The 26,460-nt window shown below is 45.0% G+C and overlaps 1 protein-coding gene across 1 annotated transcript in view; it reads left to right on the forward strand.

Annotated features, from left to right (window-relative positions):
• Positions 1–13,000: 13,000 nt before the first annotated feature.
• Positions 13,001–26,460, forward strand: part of LRP11 (LDL receptor related protein 11) — a 35,451-nt gene continuing 21,991 nt past the window's right edge. Inside the window, exons 1-2 of the mRNA XM_050949694.1 lie at positions 13,001–13,520; positions 22,249–22,406. Coding sequence (XP_050805651.1) covers positions 13,001–13,520; positions 22,249–22,406 — 678 coding nt within the window. The remainder of the gene's footprint in view (positions 13,521–22,248; positions 22,407–26,460) is intronic.

A 26,460-nucleotide genomic window follows, 5' to 3' on the forward strand; every position in this document is an offset into this window, starting at 1 on the left:
CTGGAAGCTAGTAAACAATTTATTTTGTTAATGCACAGCAGGAAGGGAATCCAGTTTACTTTCTTTCTTAGTTGTGTTGGCTGTGCAGGGAGGAGTACAAAAACTATTAAAATAAGCAGAGGTGACCCTGGGTACCTTTTTTAGAGAAGAAGGTGACATTCAAGGCAATAGGGTTGTGGATTTAATTGACCTGTAGAACCTTTATTATTGACGTGTGGATACATGGTAAGTAGAAAACCAGCTTGACTTTCAGATCCCTGATGGAGTTTGCAGTACAGAGAATGAGAAGATAATTGTCTTTTCAGTTGTAAGCTGAGCATGCTTGATATGAGACAATAAACATAGAACCCAGTTATACCATTTTTAGAGTCACCATACTTTAACCTTACTTTGCACCCACACATATTCTCTGCTCATACTTGCACTGAAGCATACCACCTTTTCCCTTATTTATTTTCTCTACATCACTCATGATTTTATATACCTCCATCATATCCCCCCTTCGTCTCCTCTTTTCCAAGTTGAAAAGTCCTAGCTTCTTTAATCTCTCCTCATATGGGACCCATTCCAAACCCCTAATCATTTTAGTTGCCTTTCTCTGAACCTTTTCTAATGCCAATATATCTTTTTTGAGATGAGGAGACCATATCTGTATGCAGTATTCAAGATGTGGGCATATCATGGATTTATACAAGGACAATAAGATACTCTCTTTTTAATGATTCATAACATCCTGTTTGCTTTTTTGACTGCCACGTGCCTGGACGTCTTCAGAGAACTATTCACGATGACTTCAAGATCTTTTTCCTGATTTGTTGTAGCTAAATTATCCCCTATCATACTGTATGTACATTTGGGGTTATTTCTTCCAATGTGCATTACTTTACATTTATGCACATTAAATTTCATTTGCCATTTTGTTGCCCAATTACTTAGTTTTGTGAGATCTTTTTGAAGTTCTCCACAGTCTGCTTTGGTCTTAACTATCTTGAACAGTTTAGTATCATCTGCAAACTTTGTCACCTCACTGTTTACTCCTTTCTCCAGATCATTTATGAATAAGTTGAATAGGATTGGTCCGAGGACTGACCCTTGGGGAACACCTCTTGTTACCCCTCTCCATTCTGAGAATTTGCCATTTATTCCTACCCTTTGTTCCCTGTCTTTTAACCAGATCTCAGTCCATGAAAGGACCTTCCCTCTTATCCCATGACAACTTAATTTACGTAAGAGCCTTTAGTGAGGGACCTTGTCAAAGGCTTTCTGGAAATCTAAGTACACTATGTCCACTGGATCCCCCTTGTCCACGTTTGTTGACCCCTTCAAAGTCCTCTAATAGAGTAGTAAGATACAATTTCCCTTTATAGAAACCATATTGACTTTTGCCCAATAATTTATGTTCTTCTATGTGTCTGACTATTTTATTCTTTACTATTGTTTCAACTAATTTGCCCAATACTGACATTAGACTTACCGGTCTGTAATTGCCAGGATCACCTCTAGAGCCTTTTTTAAATATTAGTGTTACATTAGCTATCTTCCAGTCATTGGGTACAGAAGCTGATTTAAAGGACAGGTTACAAACCTTAGTTAATAGTTCCGCAACTTCACATTTGATTTCTTTCAGAACTCTTGGGTGAATGCCATCTGGTCCCGGTGACTTGTTACTATTAAGTTTATCAGTTACTTCCAAAATCTCCTCTAGTGACACCTCAGTCTGTGAGAATTCCTCCGATTTGTCACCTACAAAAGCCAGCTCAGGTTTGGGAATCTCCCTAACATCCTCAGCAGTGAAGATTGAAGCAAAGAATCCATTTAGTTTCTCCGTAATTACTTTATCATCTTTAAGCGCTCCTTTAGTATCTCGATTGTACAGGGGCCGCACTGGTTGTTTAGCAGGCTTCCTGCTTCTGATGTACTTAAAAAGCATTTTGCTATTACCTTTTGAGTTTTTGGCTAGCCATTCTTTAAACTCCTCTTTGGATTTTCTTATTACATTTTTACACTTAATTAGATTTGCCCACTCCAAACTGATTCCTGACTGACCAGTAGCTGTCGGGCGTTGCAAGCTTCCACAGTGCGATGGCCACTCACTTCTCAACTGTGAGGGCTGCTCTCATTTTGGTATCTTTGTGCTTCAGGGCAGGAGACTGCAAGTCACAAAGTTCCATGAAAGTGGCCCTATGCATATGAAAGTTTCGCAGCCACTGGGAATCATCCCAGACCTGCAACACTATGCTGTCCCACTAGTCTGTGCTTGTTTCCTGGCCCAGAATCGGCATTCCACAGCATGAACCTAGCCCAATGCCACCATGATCTCCCAATCGCCACATACCATGCTTTTCTAGGAACGACTGTGTCCATGTCCTCATCAGTATAGTAATTGCGCTGTCGTTGCTAACTTGCCCAGTTTTGCAGGTACTGCACATACTGCTGTATAATGCATGAGGTATTTACAATGGTCAAAACTGCAGCGGAGATCTGAGCAGGCTCCATGTTTGCCGTGCTATGGCGCCTGCACGAGTAATCCTGGAAAAAGGACATGAAGAGTAGGAGAGCTTTTCGGTTCAAGATGGCCTAAGGCTGCTCCTACTTGTTTGCATCTGCATGTTCTGTTTGAAGGATGGAAGTTATTTATTGTTGGTGAAGAGTATCAGGTATTTGGTCCATGATAACTGCATAAGGAAAAGGAAACACAAGGTGTTGAGCCTCTGAAATTTTTCATCTTTCCACAGAAAACTGTCTGATGCTAGCACGGGAGTTCATGGACCAGATTCTGATCTCACTCATACCATTATGAATCCAAAGTAATTCAACTAACTTCAATGAAGGTTCAGCCCTGTGTGTTCCTGTGGGGCATTTCTGTGTGGGAGAAGATTCTGATGTGAGGGAAGGGGGACCCAATGCAGATGGTGTTGAATTAATCTTTCCTTCATCATATTTTTATAACCCTTCTCAAACTGAAACTCACCTATTCTTCTGGAGCCTACTTCTTTAATACCTTGTATCTGGGAGTCATCATAGATCAATGACTCAGCTGTTTCCTGCTCTTCTTTCTCCTCACCTCTCACAGAACACAATTTCACATTTTTTCACACACCTTTCCAAATGCAGGTGTTCCCAGAACTCATGCACCAATAATAAGAAAATTGTTTCATCCTAAATCAGCTAATAAATAAGAAAAATAAATGAACTTCAGAGAAAAAAATGTTTCTTCTTTCTCCACTGTCCCTTTTTGGTTTGTTTTTGTTTCTTAAATGAAGGTTTGAAAAGATTTCTCTACATCAAATTCTCAACGTCTTTCTCAGTGTCTGCTGTTGTACCACGTGGTGGCTAATGCTGTTCAGTCAGTTATGCAGTATCTGGGCAGAGAAACAATCATAGCACATATAAATGTATGTTAAAATAATCACATGATATGATTTTCTTTGCCTATTCCTTACCGCTGCTGCTGCTGAGGGAGATCTTTAAAAAACAAAACCTCAAACCTCTCTCTCTTCCTCACTTCAGATTTGTCCCTGGTTTAGTAGCATACATAACATATAAAAAAAGGACATACAAATGTTCTGTGTATGGCCATAATTGGTACAGACAAAGGCAGAGAATGAATATTTTCTATAAATAACACACGGTGATCATTAGTAAAGCTCACATTTTTATTTAAATTGATATTTACCAATTAAAAAAGCCCAGTGGAATTTAAAAATAAGTACACTTGTCTTGGGTTGCTTTGTTTTTCAGGGTGTAGGAAGATGTTTACAAAACCCAAAGGGCTAGAGCTGTTTTTAATTTCATTCCTTTATGTGGATTTGCACCAGGAATGAATTTAGTCCAAATGATACAATTATTATTTTCAATTTTCAACTAAGATGTTTTAAAACAAAACAAAAACCCCAAACTAAACGTCCCCCTGCTGTTTCTACAGCACAAACATCACAGTATGATGCTAGTGAGAAAGTGAAAATTTAGTAGAAAGTGACAAAACACAGAAGCAAAGGTATCTAACTCTGACTCCTCTATTACCACAAGATTAAGCTTGATAAGTTTATGGAACGGATGGTATGATGGGCAAATGATCTTTGATTATTGCCAGATAAGTATGCCCAGTGGTTGGTGATGGGATGTTGGATGGGATGGGATCTGAGTTATTGCAGAGAATTCTTTTCTGAGTGCTGGCTGGTGAGTCTTGCCCACATGCTCAGGGTTTAGCTGATCGCCATATTTGGGGTCTGGAGGGAATTTTCCTCCAGGGCAGATTGGCAGAGGCCCTGGAGGTTTTTCGTTTTCCCCTGCAGCGTGGGGCATGGGTCACTTGCTGGTGGATTCTCTGCAGCCTGAGGTCTTCAAACCACAACTTGAAGACTTCAATAACTCAGGCATAGGTTAGGGGTTTGTTATAGAAGTGGATGGGTAGGGTTCTGTGGCCTGCTTTGTGCAGGGGGTTGGACTAGATGATCACATTGGTCCCTTCTGACTCTAAAATCTATGAATCTATGAATCTATGAACACTGCTTTAACTCCTAAATTCCAGTCTAAACTCATGAATTGTTGCTGCATATCTTGAGTCTGGATCTCATTACCATCAGATTAAGGCCATGTCCACATTACAAAGTTTCGCTGCCTCAAGTTACAACAGATACAGCTGCTGCAGTTAGCAAATCACTTGTGAAGGTGCACACTTAGCTCTTTGCATTGGCATAGCGTGTACTCACCACGAGTGCTTGTGTCAATGCACAGAGCAGTGCACCATGGGTAGGTATCCCAGTATGCAACCTGCCATCATTCAGGACATTGTCTTTTGGGTCATTTTAGCAACGCATGTTAGGTCAGAAACAACTCATGCAGTGGTGACTGGGAGGAAGCGGTCAACTTCCCAAAATGCAGTGTCTTCCATCCTATAATATCATCTCTGTCCCATAATTTTGAGCCTATTTTCGATTGCTCTTGAACCCACAGAAGACTTGTCACTTTCCACCATCTCCAATAGAAGCATGGTGTCTGCACAGCTCTACACTGTTGTCATGAGAGTTTCCTCCAGTATTTGCCATGATCTTCCTGTATTTGCAGAGCTGCAAGAAGAACATGGTGATTTCCTGGCGGTCAGTTTACTGTAGGACATAGCGAGAACCAGTTCAAGATTGTTGTTGGTGTTCACAGAGCAGCTGCAAATGGTGGAGCACTGCTTCTGGATCTGAGAAATGAGCACTGATTGGTGGGATCACGTCGTGATACAGGATGGGGATGAAGAGCAGTGGCTGCAGAACTTTCGGATGTGCAAGGCCACAGTCCTGGATCTGTGTGCCAACCTCAGCCCAGCCATCCAATGCAGAGACACCAAACTGAGAGCTGCCCTGACAGCGAAGAAGCAAGTGGCAATCACACTATGGATTGCAACACCAGCTTGCTACCAGTCAGTGGGAAACCATTTTAGAGTCAGGAAAATCCACTGTGGGGGCCATTGTCATGCAAGTATGCAGGGCCATTAATTGTCTCCTGCTATATAGGACTGTGACTCTTGGCAATGTGCTGGACATACATTGGATGGCTTTGCAGCTATGGGGTTCCGAAACTGCAGTGGACCAATAGATGGCACACACATGCCTATTTTGGCCCCAGAGCATCTTGCCACAGAATACATCAACAGAAAGGGCTACTTTTCTATGGTATTGCAAGCACTGGTGGATCACTGGGGATGCTTCACTGACATCAGTGTTACTGGTCAGGGAAGGTCCATGATGCTCACATCTTTAAGAACACAGGCCTGTTCAAAAAGCGACAAACAGGGACCTTTTTTCCAGACCCATAGATCACCATTGGCAACACTGAAATGACAATTATGATCCTGGCGGATCCAGCCTGCCCCTTATTCCCCTGGCTCATGAAGCCATACACCGGCCACTTCATTAGCACCAAGGAAAAATATTTGCCCCCCAGTCCCTCTGTTCAAGGTCTGATGTTCTGTGAGATTCTGGAAGCCAGTGCTACATGTCCTCCCGCATCCTCTTTTTTCTCCTCTGTATCTGAGACAAGCGTTCCACTGGTGTGGATGGGGTACCCCTGAAGGCCACAGTGTCCACAGCTACAGATAAAACTCACAAAGGTGAGTATAGTAGTATGGAAAACGAAACTTAACATTCAGAACACCCTCCATTCACTTGCTCCCTTAAAGGTTTAAACAAGATGAGCTAATTGACACTTCTGCTTTGGAGTTCATGGTTTGCAGTGCCACGCTCAGCTCAACCCATGATGGGTATGACCCACTGGATTAGAGAAACAAGGAGGGAAATGCTTGGTTGCAGGAAACTATGAGTATAGGGCAATGGTACTGAATACTGGCACAGTTTTCCACAGGCAGTGGTTTTAGCTGATATCTCACTCCTGAAGGTAATAGGGAGACAGAAAGCAGAGCTGCTGCTGGCATCCTGAAGCTGCCCAGGCCCGTACATCACTAGCCTGTTTACTGCAATGTTGCCTGACAAAGTTATTGCTGACTTGTGTGGGAAAGGGTCCTACTGCAGAGGAGGAAATAAGGCTGCCATCCTGAGAAAGCTTCAGCAGAGGATTGTAGAGTACTTCCACGGAAGTTTCATTGGGATCTGTCAGGAGGATTCAAGGGACATTCCTGTGCACATAAATAAACTGCTCCACATACCCCGCCTAACTCTAGAGGGGAATGAAAAGCAGATAGTATCTTTATGTCTCTTTGTTGTACCATTACTACCTCTACTATGAGTAAATTAATGAAACGTCAACAGCTGTGGTCTGTTAATTTGAAGGCACCAACACTGTAATGGAAAATTTATTCCACATTTGCCTCAGGTTCCTTTCCCTGCCTCAGGCTCACCCACGCTCGGCTGCTGGGACTGACTGGACTACAGTAGAGTAAAAAACAGGCCCTGGCTCGTGGCACAGCCAGATACTCCCAGTCACCTGTCCCCCATCCTCCTCTTCCTCTTCCTCATCCACCTCCTCCTCGCTGTTCACAGCAGGGGCCTGTGACTCAGGATCCTCAGAAGTATCCATGGTGGTGTGCAGGGTGGTGGTGGAGTCTGCACCAAGTATTGCATGCAGCTCATTATAAAAGTGGCAAGTCTGCAGCTCAACACCAGATTGACTGTTGGTACCCCTGGCCTTCTGGCATGCCTGCTGCAGCTCCTGGGCTCTCACATGGCCCTGCTGCTGGTACAGTTGTACCCCTCCTCCTGCATCCCCCAAGCAATCTGCTCATAGATGTCAATATTTCTATGGTAGGTTCAGAGCTGTGCAGGCACAACCTCTTCTCTTCATAGGCCTAGAGATCCAATATCTCCTGTCTACTCCAGGCTGGAGTGTAACTGGAGCCTGTAGCCAGTATGGTCAGCTGGGTGGGCAGCTGCACACAAAAATGGAGAGCAGATAGAGGTGTGCTCACCAACCAGGGCAACCAGGAAAAGGCATTTCAAAAATTTTCAGGGCTTTAAAGGAGTGGGAGCTTCTGGTCTATGTGGCCCCCTCAGCAGTGGAGTTTGCAATTCTGAACAGAGTGGTCGGTGTGGGACATTATGGGACAGCTGCTGGAAGACTGCTAGCGGTGATATAAGTAAAGCAGCACCTACACTCACACTGTGTCAAACTACATACATTGACCATAGCTCAATGCTGCTCAGGAGGTGATGTTAATATGTTGGCGTAACTGGGCACTTACATCAGTGGGAGACAAATTTTAGTGCAAACACATGCACAGCTAGGATGATGCAAGATAGTTTACATCGACCTAACTGTAGTGTAGACCAGGAGTGAAGCTCCACTTTACAAAGAGAATGTTATCACCGCAATTTGTACTTGGCAAATTGTTCAAACCAGCCATTAACCACCAATCCTCTTCCAGCAGGTAGGAAGATTCACATTTTTCATGTGGGCGGTTAGCTGACAGATACTCACAAACAAGTTAGAGAAGAGAAAAATTGCTTAAGCACAGAATCATGCAGATGAGAGATTTTATGTACATAAGATTTATGTTGTGTATTCACTGTTCACAGAGCATTTTGAAGACACAGCATGAAATGGAAAGCATATTTATTTTTAGAATACATTTTCAAACAAAAATAGAAGAGCTAGTGTTAAAGAAGGGTGTTCATATTCTACTCACAGCTCCCATATTTATGTTGTCCTGTGAAGTTTGAACATGACCAGAGGGGAAGTAAATTGACAAATTTCCTAAAATATGAACATTCATGAGTTCCCAAATAGACTATTAAGCAGTCACTATTAAGCGGATTTAGAGTTAGTGAGGCCCTGTGTACAGCTTCATTTTCAAAGCCCGCTGCCTGGGGACCCAGATTTTTCCTTCTTTTTTATCTTCATCTTCCTCCTATATTATAATAGGAAGAAAGTGACAATAAAGTGAGGTACCTTGATTGGGACAGGGGGTTGGGGTGCAGGAGGAGGTGCAGGGGTCAGGCTCTGGGAGACAGTTTGGATGCTGTGGGCTCTGGGCTGGGGCAGGGGGTTGGGGTGTGGGAGCAGAGAGGGGTGCAGGCTCTGGGAGGAAGTTTGAGTGTGGGGTGCAGGCTCTGGGCTGGGGCAGATGGTTGGGGTCTGGGAGGAGTCAGGGGGCAGAGTTTACCTTGGGCGGTGCGGCTCCCAAAGCGACTGGCACACCCCTCTGACAGCGGCTCCCAGAAAGGGGTCACCAGGGCGGTCTCTGCATGCTGCTGCCACGGTTCCTGGCCAATGGGAGCTGCGGAGTCAGCGCTTGGGGCAGGAGCAATGTGCGGAGACACACCTGCCCAGGGGCCACAGGGACATGCTGGCTGCTTCCGGGAGCGGTGTGGTGCAGAGGGAAAGGAGGCAGTGTGGGCAAGAAGCTGCCTTAGCCCTGCTGTGCTGCTGCTGGCACATCTCTGCGCGCCCCTTGTGGGGAGAAGGGCAGCAGGTCTCCATGCACTGCCTGGGAAGGGGACAATGCGCAGGGCCGCCTCTCCTACTCCTGCCAGGGGCACGCAGAGACATGCCAGCAGCCAGCTGCTTCTGGGATTGGTGTGGAGCCATCGGCCACAGAATGCAGCAGCCTGCCTGCCTGAGCCCTGCTGCTCATCAAGTTGTCAGATGAGATTTGCCCTGCATTTTGGGGGCCTCCTGTCATTGGGGGCCCTGTGCCACCATACGGTTTCTTTCATGGTACATCCACCTCTGAGTCACACTGTTGTTTATATTTCGTGATCAAATGCATTGTCTAACCATCCATCATCTTTTGAAAGCGAAAACTAGCATTCTTTCAAACTATTCCAATTTCTCATGAAGCACCTGCACTAACAATAAACTGGGGTACATGCATGTAGCACTAAAAAAAGAACAAGAAATCCATACAAATACCTTTATCAATCTCTAACATCGTTCTTGACATACACACACGGTTTTATAATCATGTCAATGACAGACATGAAGAGGATATCTTCAATTAAATTGACCAAATTTAAAAAATATGCACCTTTATGACCTAGAAAAAATAACCTGTGATATTCACAATAATGAAGCAGTACAAAGGACAGGAATTGAAACATACAAAATATTCATCCACATTCGAACTGGCATTAACAAAAAAATTGATATTCATAAGTAATAAACTGCTGCCACCTTCTGAATAAAACTCAGATTTACCATAAATGGAACCATCAATGGGATCAGGTTTTCATCCCAAGAGGACAATTCTCCCTTCTGGAACTTGGTACAGGAATAGAAAAAGCCAAAAGTGGCTTTAAGTCATTTTTTACTCCCTCATATTCTTGGTGTGTCTAAGGCAAAACAGGGCCCCAAACAGGAATCCGAGTAGCCTCAGAGCTCAGAGGCAGAGCTCCTCTAGCTATCACTCTGCTGCAGTGGGACCTTAGGGGCTAGCCACACAATTCAGGTGCAGATCTTGGTTTGGATTCCAAATGCTCCGATTCCCTCCCCTAAAAAGTGTAGGGCTGTTAGTTTGGCAACTCCTTATAAAGAAAATGTGCTTGGTTTATTATTGATGAAACAATAGTATCTGGAGACTGAGATAATCAATTCACAGACCAAATACAGCATGGGCAGAGGCAATTAGAAGCTTCCCTACATTGCCCTGCTGAAAAGCCATCAACCCTGACCTGGAGGGACCCACTTATGGGGATTAGTGGCCTATTCACTCCATGCCTTCTTTTCTGAGTCTGACATTACCCATAAGGAAACTCATGATTGTTAATTATGGAGGCTCTACCAACACAATATGCTTATGCATATGATTTATTTATATTACCGTAGCACATAGGAACACTAGTCATGGACCAGGACCCCACAGGCGCTGTACAAACATGGAATAAAAAGAGGGTCCCTGCCCCAGGGAGCTTACAATCTAAGTTTAAGACTGGAGACAACAGAGGGTTACTGACAAGCCCACAGGTGAGTATGAGGAAACAATGAGAAAATTTTGCTGAGCATGATAGGCTGTGGCCTGAGCACATCATCAATATAATCATTGTAAAGTTTTTTTGTAGGCAGCACAACAAAGAAGTGTTTTCAGGAATGGAGTCAGCTTTGCAGATGTTTACTGGGAGCATCTCCGAAGGAAGAGGGGCAGCCTGAAGAAAAGTATGAAGATTTGTTTGAAAATTTAATGACTAGGTGATGGGCATTATAGGTTGATTGGAAATGGGAGTCAACATCTCAACAATGAATGAGAGATGACATGTAGGATGGGGATAGGCTGTGAAGGGCCTTGAAAGTGAAGACAAGCAGCGTACATTTGCTGTGATATAGAAGGAGGAGCCAGCGGACGGATGCAAAGAGTGGGTGACATGCTCAAATTGATGGGCTAGGAAAATGATCTTAGCAGCAACATTTTGTTGCTGGGACAAAAACCACATTTATCTAGACCAGAGAGAAGGATGTTGCAGTAATCAAGAAGTGAGATGGTGATGAGAACTTGAATGAGAGTCCTATCTATGTGGGTGGATAGGAAAGGCCGTATCTTAGAAATATTATGCAAAAAGAATCTGCCAGATTTAGACATAGCCTGGATGTGAGGACCTAAAGAGAGATCTGAATTGAAAAAAATTCCAGGTTACAGATCTTAGTAACAGGCAGGATGGTGGGGCTGTTCACAGTGATTGAGAACGGATGTGGAAGGAAGTCTTAAGGGGAAAGATTAAGAGCTCTGTTTTAGCCATCTTGAGCTAGGGCCATGTTCATATCCATGATGACTCGTCAGAGATACAGGCTGAGATTTTAGTTTGGACAGAAGGAGACAGGTCTGGAATAACAAGATAGATCTGTGAGTCATCAGCACAGAGATGAGAGTTGAATTTGTGCTCATGGATGAAATTACCCATGGAGAGGATGTAGACAAAGAAGAGAAGAGGCCTAAGGATCAAGGACAGAGCCCCATGCAAGCCAATAGTATCACAGAAGCCAAGGGAGGACAAGATTTCAAGAAGAAGAGTATGATCAACATTGTTGAAGGCAGCTTACAAGTCAAAGAGGAGTACTGGTTCTTTGCTTTGGCTGGGAAGAAGTCTTTAGGGACTTTGGTGATAGCAGTTTCAGTGGAGTGCAACAGATGGAAGCTGGCTTGGAGATGGTCTAAATGTGGTTGTCCCATCTCAAAAAAGATATATTGGAATTGGAAAAGGTTCAGAAAAGGGCAACAAAATTTTTTAGAGGTATGGAACAGCTGCTATATGAGGACAGATTAATAAGACTGGGACTTCTCAGCTTGGAAAAGAGATGACTAAAGAGGGATATGTAAGAAGTGTATAAAATCATGACTGGTGTGGAGAAAGTGATTCATCTATCTAAGTGTTATTTACTCCTCATAACACAAGAACTAGGGGTTAACAAATTAAATGAATAGGCAGCAGGTTTAAAACAAAGAAAATGAAGTATTTTTTCATACAATGCAGTCAACCTGTGGAACTCCTTGTCAGAGGATGTTGTGAAGGCCAAGATAACAGGGTTCAAAAAAGAACTAGATAAGTTCATGGAGGATAGGTCCATCAGTGGCTATTAGCCAGGATGGGCAGGGACAGTGTCCTTAGCCTCTGTTTGAGAGGCTGGGAATGGGCAACAGGGAATATATCACTTGATGATTACCTGTTCTGTTCATTTCCTCTGGGACACCCGGCATTGGCCACTGTCAGAAGACAGGAAACTGGGCTAGATAGACCTTTGGTCTGACCCAGTATGGTCATTCTTATGTATTGTGCTTTCCCTTCATAGATCTCTAAGTGCATCACAGAGGAAGGCAAGTATCTTTATCCCTGTTTGACAGATGGAGAAAACAAGGTGCAGAGAGATGATGCGACTGCTCTGTGGTCACAGAGGCAGAGCTGGGACCAGAGCCCAGGTGGCTGGGACTCCGGTGCTCTGCCTGCCTATATCAGGCCTCGCTGTGACACAGAGGGAAAAGGATCACACACAGCCCACCCCTGTGTCAGTGGGAAAACCCCTCGGACCCTCATAGGGGCATAGGGTAACCAGATAGCAAGTGTGAAAAATCGGGACATGGGCTGGGCGGTAATAGGTGCCTATATAAGAAAAAGCTCCACCTATTTGGACTGTCCCTATAAAATCAGGCCATCTGGTCACCCTATAGGGGCCGGCTAGGGGGAAGCTCCAGCCAGAGGGGCTAGACTAGAGGCGGGGGTAGGAGACCGCAGTACGCAGAACGTGAAAAGCAGCGGGAAGGGTCCCCGCTGATGGGCGGAGCCTATTCTGGCCCCGCCCCAGGCGCGGCGGGTGGGCAGGGCTCCCGGAGCTGTCCATGGAGGCTGGTGCTGAGACGGCTCCGGCGCTGCCTGTCGCTTGATTCTGCTGCGTCCGGCTCCTCCCCGCGCACCCCGGGCGGGCCCGGCCGGGCCATGCCGCCGCCTCCTGCCGCCGGGGAGCCCGCCCCAGCGCGCTAAGCCGCCGGCTCCCGCTGGGGCCCAGCCCCCGCCTGCCCGCTGGGCTGCCGCGGCGGGTGACTGCGGCAGGCGGGCCCGCTTCGCTTCGCCCCGCCATGGCCTCCCGGCTGCGGCTGCTGCTGCTGCTGGCGACGCTGTGCGGCCGGGCCCCGGGCGGGGAGGTGGCGGCGCCGCTGGCCGAGCTGCGCTCGCAGATCTCGGGCGTGGAGTCGCTGCTGGAAGAGTTCCGCCGCCAGCTGCAGCCGGACGAGGCCGGCGGGGGCCACTGCCGGGGCGGCGCCTTCTCCGCCCGGCCGGACGCCATCATCCGAACCAAGGACTCGCTGGCGGCGGGCGCCACCTTCCTGCGGGCGCCGGCCGCCGTGGCGGGCTGGAGGCAGTGCCTGCAGGCCTGCTGCGCCGAGCCGCGCTGCTCGCTGGCCGTGGTGCAGCGAGCCCGGCCGCCGGGCGAGCAGGGGGCGCTGAGCTGCTACCTCTTCAACTGCACCTACCGCGGCCGCGCCGTCTGCCGCTTCGCTCCGCACCGCGGCTACAGCAGCTACAGCCTGGGGCCCGCCAACCTCACCCAGCTGCCCGCCCGCGAGAGCCCGCGCCCCGCCCTCACCCAGGCAGCAGGTAAGGGGCCAAAGCACAGCGGGGATCGCTGCTTACATGGCGCCCACCCCCAGGAGGGCAGCTGCTGTGTGGTGTGTGTCGCTGTGCTGGGGCCCCTCGGCGAGCTGAAGGGTTTGGGGAATAGGCTGGACAAGCACCTGGCAGGGCTGGTCTAGGTTCAGGTTGGCTCTGTTCTGGGGACGAGATGGGCGCTTGAGCTCCCTATCTTTCTACCATTACAGCAGCTCTCAGCCATCCCCCGCTTCCAGTCCCCTCTAATCAGCGTCCTGGTGTGCCAGACCCGCAACGAGACAATGGCTCTGTCCTAAAGAGTTTACATTGGCAGCAGTCCCTGTGCCTGCTCACCTTAGCTGGCTGTTCACAGGGACAACAAGGCCAGAACCTTTCCAGAGAATTCAGCTGCTGTTGTCTGATAAGCAGAGGGTTAGGTAATCTATTAGGGGGATGAGTGTGATATAAAAGCTCCCAGGCCAGCTTTTTAAATAGCACAGTTTTGTCACTGTTTATAAAAGTTTAAATAAACAGGAGACTCAGAGGGGGCTTGTTTTATATGTAATGTGGTTAATAAACCAACACAGAGATTGCAAGGAGCTATAGGATAGTTCTTGGTTGTGGTACTAATTGCACCCCTCTTTTTCTGGAGATGTTGTTGGCTGTGTATCTACATGTGAGGCAGCTAATCAAAACTGATTTGTTCCATATATAGAACAGTCTGAGTGAAGGGTCAGTTCTTCAAGGTGCTAAGCACCTCAACTCTTACTTAAATCACTCAGGAAGCTTGGGCACATGGGCCCCAATTCAGCAAGGTACTTGAGCATGTGGCTTCCTTCAAGTCTTGATTAATCCCACTGACACAGCCTTGTTAGTGAGGTCACACTTAGTTCCATGGCTGTTGTTACTTTTGTGATATCATAAATAGATACCAAGGTAGGGGAAGAGGGTTCGTGGGAGAAGAAGATCCTTATTATATACAAACTCTGGGTAAAGTCCTGTACTTACTTATTCACATGACTAAAGTTTCTCAGATTAATGGTTCTATTGAAGTCAGTGGAACAACACCTGAGCAGCTTTACTCATGTGTAGGTGTTTGCATGGTGTGGCCCATTCTGCAGTAATTGTAAGTATGAGGAAAATAAACTTTGTAGCTTTGCCTCAATATGAAGGTTGGTACCCAATATTCAAGATGGCAGTTCAGTGAAGAGCTGACAAATTGGGTTAAAGCATTCTTTGCAAGGATAAAATAGATTATCATATTTATATAGGATCTCATGTCATGTGGAACTATGAGTCCTTAGCAGATTTAAAAATTCAGCCCCAAAATGGTAGAATCTAGCATCGTAGAGTTTAAGGATTTGTACAGTGGCTGAGCAAGAGAGACTTCACGCAAAAACAAAAATTGTTAGAAAAGGCTTCTACAAAGCAAACCCAGAGAGGAAAATGACAGGGAACCAAACACTATTTTCTTCTGTTAGAGTTTTGCCTGCTTAAGAACTTCAGTATCAGATCATATAAGAGCAAAAAAGAGAGAAAGAGGCTCCACGGATAGCCTAGAGATAAATGAGCAGTATGGATGGTACTCTTCATCTTAAATCAACCACCATGGGTGGCAAGTTTGTAGAAATTTTGGTGGGGCAGAGGATTAGGGTGTGGGGGATGAGGGTTGGGTCTGAGGATGAAGGATTCATGCTCGGGGGGGGGCTCAGAGCTGGGGCAGAGGATCAGGGTGGGGAGGGATGAGGGTTGGGGCTGAGGATGAGGGGTTCATGCTGCGGGGGGGCTTAGGGCTGGGGCAGAGGATCAGGGTGTGGGGGGATGAGGGCTCTGGCTGGTGCTGAGGAGTTCATGATGCAGGAGGAGGTCCAGGGCTGGGGCAGAGGATCAGGGTGCAGAGGGGTGAGGGTTGGGGCTGAGGATGAGGGGTTCATGATGCAGGAGGGGCTCAGGGCTGGGGCGGAGGATCAGGGTGCGGAGGGATGAGGGTTGGAGCTGAGGATGAGGGTTCATGCTGTGGGGGGGGGCTCAGGACTGGGGCAGAGGATCAGGGTGTGGGGGGATGAGGGCTCTGGCTGGTGCTGAGGAGTTCATGATGCAGGAGGATGTTCAGGGCTGGGGCAGAGGATCAGGGTGCAGAGGGGTGAGGGTTGGGGCTGAGGATGAGGGATTCATGATGCAGGAGGGGCTCAGGGCTGGGGCAGAGGATTAGGGTGCGGGGGGATGAGGGCTCTGGCTGGTACTGAGGGGTTCATGCTGCAGGGGGGCTCAGAGCTGGGGCAGAGGATCAGGGTGCGGGGGGATGAGGGTTGGGGCTGAGGATGAGGGGTTCATGATGCAGGAGGCGGTTCAGGGCTGGGGCAGAGGATCAGGATGCAGAGGGATGAGGGTTGAGGATGATGGGTTCATGCTGCGGGGGGCTCAGGGCTGGGGCAGAGGATTAGGGTGTGGAGGGATGAGGGTTGGGGCTGTGGATGAGGGGTTCATGATGTCGGGGGGCTCAGGGCTGGGGCAGAGGATCGGTGCGGAGGGATGAGGATTGGGGCTGAGGATGAGGGGTTCATGCTGCAGGGGGGCTCAGGGCTGGGGCAGAGGATTAGGGTATGGGGGAATGAGGGCTCAGGGCTGGAGCAGAGGATTAGAGTGCGGGGGGATGAGGGGTTTGGGGTGTTGGAGAGGCTCAGGGGTAGGGCAGAAGGGCAGGGTAAGGGCAGCCTGCCTTGCCATTAGCAGATGACAGGTGCTAGGACCCTGGGGCAGCAGACAGCAGTTCTGTCAGGAGCCCAAGCAGGCAGGGGAGAGGCACCTGCTGCTCTCTGTCAGGCAGGGACGCGGCGCGGCGGGGGGGACGCGCAGCGGGAGGGGTGGCATGCGGGGGCTGGGACCTGCCCCAGGCATGGACACGGCGAGGGGGGAGGCCCACGGGGGCCGGGGCCCGATCCAGGCAGGGCCGGGGGAGAGACCCAGCTCCAAATATTGCTGGAGCAGGGCCCCCAGCCCTTAATATTCCTGGAGCCCAAGCACCGCAAATGTATATAACCTGCCGCCTATGTCAACCACATAAAGAGAAGCAGCTTCCAGAGCAACTCTGAAGCATAACACAGCTCAAGTAATCCAAAGAAATGAGATCTAGAAGAAAACATGTCTGAGGATCCAGCATTCAAGATTTGTTCTCTTCAAGATTCCTGACGTCTGAAGCAAAGCTCTTTGACTCACTGCTTCACCTCCTACAAATGTGACCTATTATTAGAAAATAATATCTTAAAGGACAATCTGTACATTCTCTCGAAGAATTCAGTATGTCTGCCCAAGTAAACACTTAGTGTATGTGCATTATCGAGTAGCATGACATTTAAGTAACATGAAAACACCTAGTAATAGGTGTCAAGTATCAGAGGGGTAGCCGTGTTAGTCTGGATCTGTAAAAGCAGCACAGAATCCTGTAGCACTTTATAGACTAACAGACGTTTTGGAGCACGAGCTTTCGTGGGTGCATACATGCATCTGAGGAAGTGGGTATTCACCCACGAAAGCTCATGCTCCAAAACGTCTGTTAGTCTATAAGGTGTCACAGGATTCTTTGCTGCTAGTAATAGGTATGAATGAAGAACACTCAGAAAGCATCTAAGGGTATGTCTACAGTATGGACCTTACAGCGTCTCAGCTATACCGCTGCAGCTGCACTGCTGTAAGGTCTCCTGTGTAGTCTCTGTATGCCGGTGGGAGAGAGTTCTCATGCCGGTATAATTAAGCCACTCCCAATGAGTGGAGGTAGCTATGTTGGCAGGAGACGCTCTCCCACCACCATAGCTCTGTCCACCCCAGTGCTTTTGTTGGTGAAACTTGTGTTGGTCAGGGGTGTGTTTTTTTCACACCCCTGACCAACAAAAGTTTTGCCAACAAAGATGCTGGTGAAGACAAAGCCTAATACTATTTGCCCAATAGGACAGACATTTGGGGTGGAGACTTTGGACCTGAATTTCCATCCTGTTGCACCAGTTTTGTGCCACTACAACTTGATTGAAGCTCGTGAATATTGAATAGTGACTATTAGTTCAAAATGATAACTAATGTAGTTTCATCATGTAACTAATTTGGTTTAAATTGTTTTTCTATTAAAATCAATCTAAAATATTTCTTAAAATGTAACTTTCATGCTTAATGCAATTTTAATAGCAATATGAAAACTTAAATAAGTTGATCTCCAATTTATACTCTTCACCAGTTATGTTTTTATGTGTTCTTCACCCCAGGATGTCTAATTAAGAAGGGTGTGATCTTTTACAAAGTAAAAATTTGTACCAGTAATGTCAGGCCTGCACTTGCTCCCATAGCCATAATTTGCAAAACTTCCATTGAAATCAATGGGAACAAAATTAGGCGTATAATACCGGATCTAGACTATACTTTCTCAACTTTTTTTTTTTTTGCTCATGATTTTAGAATGAAGATAGACATTTGTCTTCTGGCCCAGACCTGTGAGGTGCTCAGTGTCTTGGTATTACCTAGCCTCAATCTGCTTCTGTGTGGGTTGGCTGTGATATCATAAATGGGATTATAACTGCTTAATACAATTAGGTAGGAGTTGAAGAAGAGCTGTGAGGCAGAAAGGCCATTTATTCAGATTTCCGTCAGCCATGACAGGAAATAAAACTGAAGATTGTTAAATTGAGGTCTAATGTGGTGCTGTCCTTTCATTCTTGAATTAAACTGAAAAGTTCATCTGAAAGTTAATATGAACATGAAAATGAAGACATCTCTCCTCACATGTCATGCTGTCACTGGCTTTACAGTAATAAGCTTTGCATTTCAAGATTTTTCCTTATACTAGAATCACACTTTATCTATTCCTGTTCTTTGATGAATCCTGGGTTCAGAGTACATTGAATCTTCTTTTATCTACTTTTTTCATTTTCTTGAAATATATTTAAAAGATGTCTTTTAAAAAACAGCATCTTTATAATCCTAAAATATGGTGATCTCTAATGTTTCACTGTTAAATTCTTTGAGTAATTTTCGGTAATCTCAACCTAAATTGTATTTGTAATTCTGAGAGCACCTATTGGTAGATTTAGACTTTTCAGTCCAATTGCATCCCTTGTGTAATTTCACTGAAATCAGAGGAGTTATAGTAGGCCCTCTGTTTTTACCTAACACAGTATCCCAGTATATTAAGGTCCAGATTCTCCCTGGTGTTACTCCAGCTGAATGGACATGTAACTCCATGGACTCAATGGTTTTATGTTAAAGTAAAACTGGAGTAACACAGTCTTGAATCTGGGACTTCGTGTCCTCTTTAATGATACATTTTTTTCTTTTTAACATATTTACTGGAAGAAGGGCTTAACCCATTTGTCTTTGGTAGGACTATTATCATCTTTTTAAACTCTTCATATCATAAGAAGGAAAAAGGGCCCTGAATACCTGTCCAGTAAGTTAAGTTTCTTCAAGAGTTCTTGTTACGGATAAAAAAGTAGGGGAATTAATATTCAGGTAAACTGATGTCAACAGGAATGTAAGAGCTTTTAATAAAGCGATCTTTTTACAACAAAGCCTCTGTTCAGATGCCATACCAATACCACCTAACAATTTTATTGGTGACACTCCAAGTCTGTGAAAGAAACAGGGGAAAGGAGATCTGATTAAATCTGCTGTTTTCTACAGAAAAGGTGGGAGGGTTCCAAAGCTATAGCTCCTTTTCCTGCAGACAGACAGCTCCACAATTTGCAAATGTTAAGTTATAAAATCATCATATTAGTATCCATATTAAAGCTTAATAAAACTTAAAATAGAAGTTGAAATGCACACTATGAACTTGATCTACCCTTCCTTGTGCTTTGTCATCATTTACATCTGTGCTATGTGAGTGTAAACTGCTACCGAATGAGAATCATAGCATCTTGTATTCACTTTCTACAGGTCTAAATTATTAACGTTGCCTGACCCTTCCCTGTTTTAAGTTGCTTATTAAATTGCCAAGCTTAAGCCCCTTGGGCTGAAATTTTTCATGTTGCCTGTCTGACTCCGGGTGAGTTTATTTTGAAAGATTCAGTAAAAATGGTTCAACTGTTGTTGAGAATGAGATTAAGGAAAAAGAGGGTTCAACTCTTTTGTTTATATTAAAAAATTCCTACAACTGTTTATTTTGCATTTGTTCTTTAGAGCATGGATTTCAAATTTGGCAGGAGGTTGCTCTGGTGGTCAGGGATGTGCTTTTCCTTGGACTAATTTGGGTGAATTATCAAAGTTATAGGCCTGTGAAAATTGTTTCCACATGCTCAGTACAGGTTGGTAGCAAAATTCTCCCAATATTCTGTGTACACAGAGCATGTCTCATCCTGGGTGAACAGGACTTCTACAACTGCTGTGGTGCTGAGCACTGGAACTGAGTGCAGAGAGACTGTTTCTCCTCTTTTTTCAATGCTGCCCCCTTGGCACCCAGACATTGTGAAGGAGGAGAAAGAAGTAGGATTCAAATGCAAAGGGGTGAAGAGCAGGGCATGGGGCAGGCTTAGTGGGAGACAGGGCAGAAGAGGAATGGAACTTTGTCTCAGTCACACACAAACTGGATTGCACTGAGGGAATGAATCAGGAAAGGAATGCATAGTGAATGAAGCTGGTTTCTGTAAGACCTGCATCAGTTGTTGCTAAGTTGGACGGTCTGTGGTAGAGCTGGTTGGGAGTTTCCCATTGGAAGGACTTCCCACAAAGAAAAGAAAAATAAATTTCTTTTGGAAAATTGAATTTTGCTGGAAAGTTTTGATTTTTCCATCAGAAAATCATTCCCATCTCCACAGCTCCCTTGCTTCTAAACGGGGGTTGCTGGGAAGCCTGGCTCTGGAAGAGCCTGCTTGGTAGGCTGCCTCAGCTCCTGCTGATTCAGGCTCCTCAGCTCCAAGGTAGCCCTCTAGGCAAAATGCTCCAGAGCTGTGGCTCCCAGGGCTTCTCGACTCCTTGGCGGCCCATCAGCTGGACTACTCTGGAGCCAGGACTTCCCAGGACTCGGCTTCTGAGGAACCCAGATGACTCCCAAATTGCCTGGCTCCCTGCTGGGTGGGCTGAGAGGATTCCACACCACTCAGGGAGCCTTGGAAACATTTTGAAAATGTCAAGATAAAATGTCATTTCATTTCTGTAAAAATGAAACTTGAGCATTCCTGTTCTGTGAGAAACTTGTTTTTTAAAAAAATACATTTATTTTGTTTAAAAATAGAATGAATTTGGACTTTCCCTACAGAATGGGAATTCTCCAGTTTCTGGCCAGCTAGAGTAGGCAGTGAATGAGGCAGGGAACTGCAAGAAGTGAAAGGACAGTCCCGTGGTTGGAGCACTTGAATGTTGCCCTGTGTGGAATCTGTCCCTGCCTCTGCCACAGAATTCCTGTGTGTTTCTGGGCAAGTCACCAAAACCAGTGTTTTCCAAGATGCCTGCTGTTTTCCTCATTTTCTGGACGCCCGTCTTGAGAGCCTGGTTGCCTGATTTGCAGAAGTGCTGTGTGCTCACAACTGAAGTCAGTGGTAACTGTGCTTTGAACACAGAGTGCTATAAAATTTTAAATATTTCTAGATGTCTCAAGTTAATCATTCAAAATTAGTGTTACTTTTCTGGCCTTAATTCCTCTGTGCTTCAGTTCCCCCATCTGTAAATTAGTGATAATACCACTTCACGAGATTGTTTGAAAATAAGGGCTTATCTACACTGGGATGGAGGGGGGGGGGAGAAATTGATCTAAGATACGCAACTTCAGCTGTGCTATTCGCATAGCTAAAGTCAAAGTATCTTAGTTTGACTTACCTGGCTGTCCTCACGGCGGCAAGTCGACTGCCGCGGCTCCGTCGACGCTGCTTGCTCCTGCTGAGGTGGAGTAGAGGCGTCGATTTGCAAATCAATTTTAGACACGATAAATCAATCCCTGATAGATCGATTACCACCTACCGATCCGGCGGGTAGTATAGACGTACCCTAAGTCAATTAATGTTTGTAGAGTCCTCAGTTCCTAGAGTGATGAGTACCATAAAAAGGCCACAAGGAAATTAATAATCCTGTATTCATTGTTGGATCTGGAAGATGTAAAGCCCTGGGACATTGAATGTTGTGCATGTGTATTTTATACAAGATTTATTTTGGCATTGGTCCTCCTAAATTAAATAAAAACTACTTCCAGCCATCTTACTTGCAGTATAATTGTTTCAACTAAAGCATCCCTGCTTGCAGCCGAGGTTTCATAACATGAAGATATACCATTTTCTTCCCGGATGAAGCTGAGACACCATGCAGCAGTTTACCAGTACTGCCACTTAAACATAATTAAACTTGACATTTAAAAGTTAAGGTGCATGCTTCTGTCTCTCAAGACTCAAAAGGACATGGATTAGTTTACATTGTAAATGCGGTTCTAAAAGCCTTTGGTGTGTGTTTTAATTAATTAAATCTTAGCTTTTGGAGAACTTCCATGGATATTTTTTTCCTTCAGCCTGTGATGTGAATTTGGATTGCTTATAATCAAACTTCTGACAGAACACGTTCAACTAACAGACACAAACACACTGAACTTATTTAATGCTGAACAGGCAAAAACCATAGATTTTGAGGGACAGGAAACTGAAAGCTGTTTTCTCAAATCGGAGAAAGGCAGAGTAATAAATCAATGTCTTACGTAGAATGTTTATTCTTGAGTTAGGTATGAACTATTCTTGTTTCCTCTGATGAATAACTAAGCTATCTTATTTTTTTAAAGAAAATGACAAGCCTCCACACAGCAAGGCAGGACAAGATATTGTGCTGCAGTCACCAGTAGACTGGGTGATTTTGGATGGCCGAGAAAGCTTAGATGACCATGGAATCATACAGTATGAGTGGACTTTGCTACAAGGTGACTCATCAGTTGATATAAAGGTACATTAGTATTGCATGCAAAAATCAGTTATTTGGCTGATAATTGTATTCAGTTCAGTTGTAAATGTAGATGTTTAATGTCAGTCTATTCACATAGATGTGGTTTGTGATCAAGTTAGGATAAATAGTAAAAAAGATTAGAGCCTCATTTTTCTGACTTGCCAATAGTGATCAAGTTGTGTAATTAATGGTATGAGAAATTAGTATCAAATAAGTTGGTTTAAAAAATTCTGTTAATATATTTACTCTCGCTTCTTTTTCATGGCGGTTGTTCAGCTTCTCGGATTCAGGATAGGGGTACCTCAGTAACTTAGTTATTAAAGCAACAAGGTGTTTTCACCAACAACTTGTTAGAAGAGCTCAGAGAAGCTCGAAGGAAAGTCACACTAAGGACTATCTCCAGTAGGCCACACCAATCTTAAGAGACTGTATTAATTTATTCCAAAGGTTTCCAGTACAATTTTGTTTTGACTTGAAATTAAACGCCAAAGTAGGGATACCACATCCAGGCCCAGCTCCTGAATACTGCCACGGCAGCACCAAGGGACCACTAGAGACCCTTAGCTGGCTGGGGAGACTTCCCATGGGGTAGACAGTGCATAAGGTTGTAGTAGTGGTCTTACCCAGGACTCTTCACAAGTATGAGCATAGGCGGAGGGATAGCTAAGTATTTTGAGTATTGGCCTGCTAAACACAGGGTTGTGAGTTGAGTCCTTAAGGGGGCCATTTAGGGATCTGGGGCAAAAATCTGCCAGGAATGGGACTTGGTACTGCTGTGAAGGCAGGGGACTGGACGCAATGACCTTTCAAGGTCCCATCCAGTTCTAGGAGATAAGTATATCTCCATATTAAAGGGCATGCCTGGGACTCAGCCAAGGGGATGTCAGGGATAGGAGGGAAAAGCTGCCTTTTGTCAACAAAACAGTGGAGATGTCCACACTACAAAGCTACTTTTGGCAGCAAAACTCCACTGTTTTGCCAACAAAATAAAACCACCTCCATGATATGCATAAAGCCTTTTACGGCAAAGTTAAAGCGACAAAGTGTCAGTGTAGACATTGCTGTTTGTTTTGTTGACAGAACTGACCTCCCCTAGTATCCCACAATGCCTGCCATGATGATCTGCTCACTTTTTTGATCTCTGCTGCCCTGCAGGCATGCACCTCTCCTCTTTCAAAGCTCCAGGCAGGAGTGCTGGAACAATTTTTATAGAGGGGGTGCTGAGAACCATTGAACCAAATTGTAAATCCTGTATATAATGGAAACCACGTAAGCCAAGGGGTACGGCAGCACCCCCAGCACAACCTAGTTCCAGCACCTATGGCTCTGGGAAGTATCTGACAGCTGAACGTGCAGCTTCCTTTGGGGAACAAGGAGCAAATTGTTAGTGTGGAATGTTCCTGTTCTGCCCTTCACTAGGAGTACAGTGGCAGACAGACTGGTGCTTCAGGGAGGGGGCAGGGTACTGCTGTGCTGTGTTGACATTCCTCAGAACTGAGAGCTCACATGCTTCTCCCGGCAGCTGAGGAGGCGGTGGGAGAACTTGGAAAGAATCACAGACAGAACTATACGCAGACAGGTAGAGGGGGCTGCTTCGGGAGAGCCGGCTGTGCCGAACAGAGCCAGCCCTGATGTGTCAGGGGGTGTCCCCCCCTCCTCATGCCTCAGGATTGATCAGTCAGCCTGCTGTCTCCCCTGCCCCAGCTGTACCACTCTCCTCTCCCTTCCCCCGCATGCTTCAGTTGAAAGCCACTGAAAATCTACTAGGATGCCCTTGGAATGATGGGATTGAGAAACCTGCATCATGTGACACTGTACCTGCCCCCATGAGGCATTGCAAACCCTTCCCAAAGCACCCTGCAGCCAGTTGTACAGTGGGATAGCTACCACAGTACACTGCTTTCTGTGTCGATGCAGGAGCTGCTAGTGTGGATGCGCTCTGCCGACACAAGCTAGTTGGAACATGCAACAGTGATTTTAATTGCATTGCTTTAATTAAAGTGGCATAACTTTTGCTGACAAAACGTTGTAGTGTAGACTAAGATTTTTAGTCCCTTGGGTGATAATTTAAGGTTTTACTGTATTTGCATATGGATTCTTAACTAAAGGTCCACATATCACAGCTGAAAGTAGTGATTCTTTATAAATGGATAAGAAAGCATGTGGACTTCTCTGATGGCTAGTCATTGAATTTATGTACAGGAATGTATGTATTGCCACACTACTTGCAGAACATACAGGATGGGATTTTCAAAAACCCTCAACGATCGTTAAGCCAGTGCTGAGCAGTTCTGAAAAACTCACCTGCTATCACCGGACTCATGTCACAGAAACTGCAAACACAACTGAGCCGGTTTCCAATCATCCCACTGCTAAGTGACTAGAGGTGATTTCAAAACTTGAGTCCGTCACATGTCAGTGCATCATTGCTAGTCAGTTTATCTTAATTTAATGTTTTGTTGATGCAGAATTTAGAAGGTCTGGAAGGCATTAATTAGGTATGCACTCTCCACAGGGGAGTTGAATGAAATTCAAAGAAAACCTTTTACCTATTTTGTAAATAAACTGAATCTCTCATTATCCAGGCACCTTCCAGGATCACTACATTTAAATAATTTTTATAGAATAGTGCTGAAAGGAATTGTTATACAAAACCCAAAAATGTTTTTTAAAAAAGTTTCTTTAAATTAATATGTAGTATGGAAGTAGGCTTCCAGAACACCAAAAAAAAATCTAAATCTAAAGTTTTCATGTTAAAACAATATGCATTAATGTTGTCATCTTTGATTCAAACCAAAGATGAGTCAATAACATTGAGAGGTCAATCTTGGAATTATGTAAGCTTGGAAAAGTCACATTAAAATCAATGGTAGTTTGTATGTGAAAGAACCACAGTATTGGAGCCAAAATAAATACCTGTGAAAGAGTACATCTGTTTAACAGAAACAAACACTTTTCACAAATTCATCCTTAATAGGTGAAATCCTGGCTGCACTGCAGTCAGTGGGAGTTTTCCCATTGTCTTCAATGGAGTCAGGATTTCACCCATTAATGGATAATTACAGTTTAGTTAATATTCATAATTATTCATACAAATATTCTGGGTTTTTACCTTGAGTTTTATTATTTTGATATTTGACTTTTTTATTGTCCATTTTTAAAATGGTACATAAATCCAAAAGCACCGAGACTGGGGCTGTGTGTTTAAACAAGATAAGACAGCTGTTACATTGCACTTACGCACAAAAGAGCAAGTAGATGGCACATGGGGACATAGGGGTGATTATAAACAGATCCTGTCATCTGCAGCAGGCAATCAGTAGAAAGAAACTTCTTTCATGATAACTTTAGCTAAAGAATAATTTGCTTGTCAAATTGCTGCCTATAGAAGTATGTGACAGGTGGCTTTTTATTATAATTTTCTGTTTAGTTTCAGCCAAGGATTAGAACAATCAAGATAGATCCAGCACCCAATCCCAGTGGAAGGTGGAAAAAAGGTCATAAGGCTTGTAACAGGGCTGGTCACCTCCCATGCACCTCCTTATGACCATGAGTGCTTCTACAGAGTCCTGCTAATAATCTCTCCCTCAAAGGCCTCCATATACAGAATCTGCATGATTTTTTTTTTTTTTAAGGTCTATCATAACCTTAGTCCCAGATTTGGACCTTAGCGTCCAAAATATGGGGGTTAGCATGAAAACCTCCAAGCTTAGTTACCAGCTTGGACCTGGTACTTGCTGCCACCACCCAAAAAATTAGAGTGTTTTGGGGCACTCTGGTCCCCCTGAAAAACCTTCCCTGGGGACCCCAAGACCCAAATCCCTTGAGTCTCACAACAAAGGGAAATAATCCTTTTTCCCTTCCCCCCTCTCTGTTCCCAGTCCTGGAAACAAAAGTACTTTCCTTTTCCCCCAGAGGGAATGCAAAATCAGGCTAGCAATCCAACACACAGATTCCCCTGATTTCTTCCTCCCACCAATTCCCTGGTGAGTACAGACTCAATTTTCCTGAAGTAAAGAAAAACTCCAACAGGTCTTAAAAGAAAGCTTTATAT

This window comes from Gopherus flavomarginatus, chromosome 4 (assembly GCF_025201925.1).
Source record: "Gopherus flavomarginatus isolate rGopFla2 chromosome 4, rGopFla2.mat.asm, whole genome shotgun sequence".
Classification (NCBI taxonomy): Eukaryota; Metazoa; Chordata; order Testudines; family Testudinidae; genus Gopherus; species Gopherus flavomarginatus.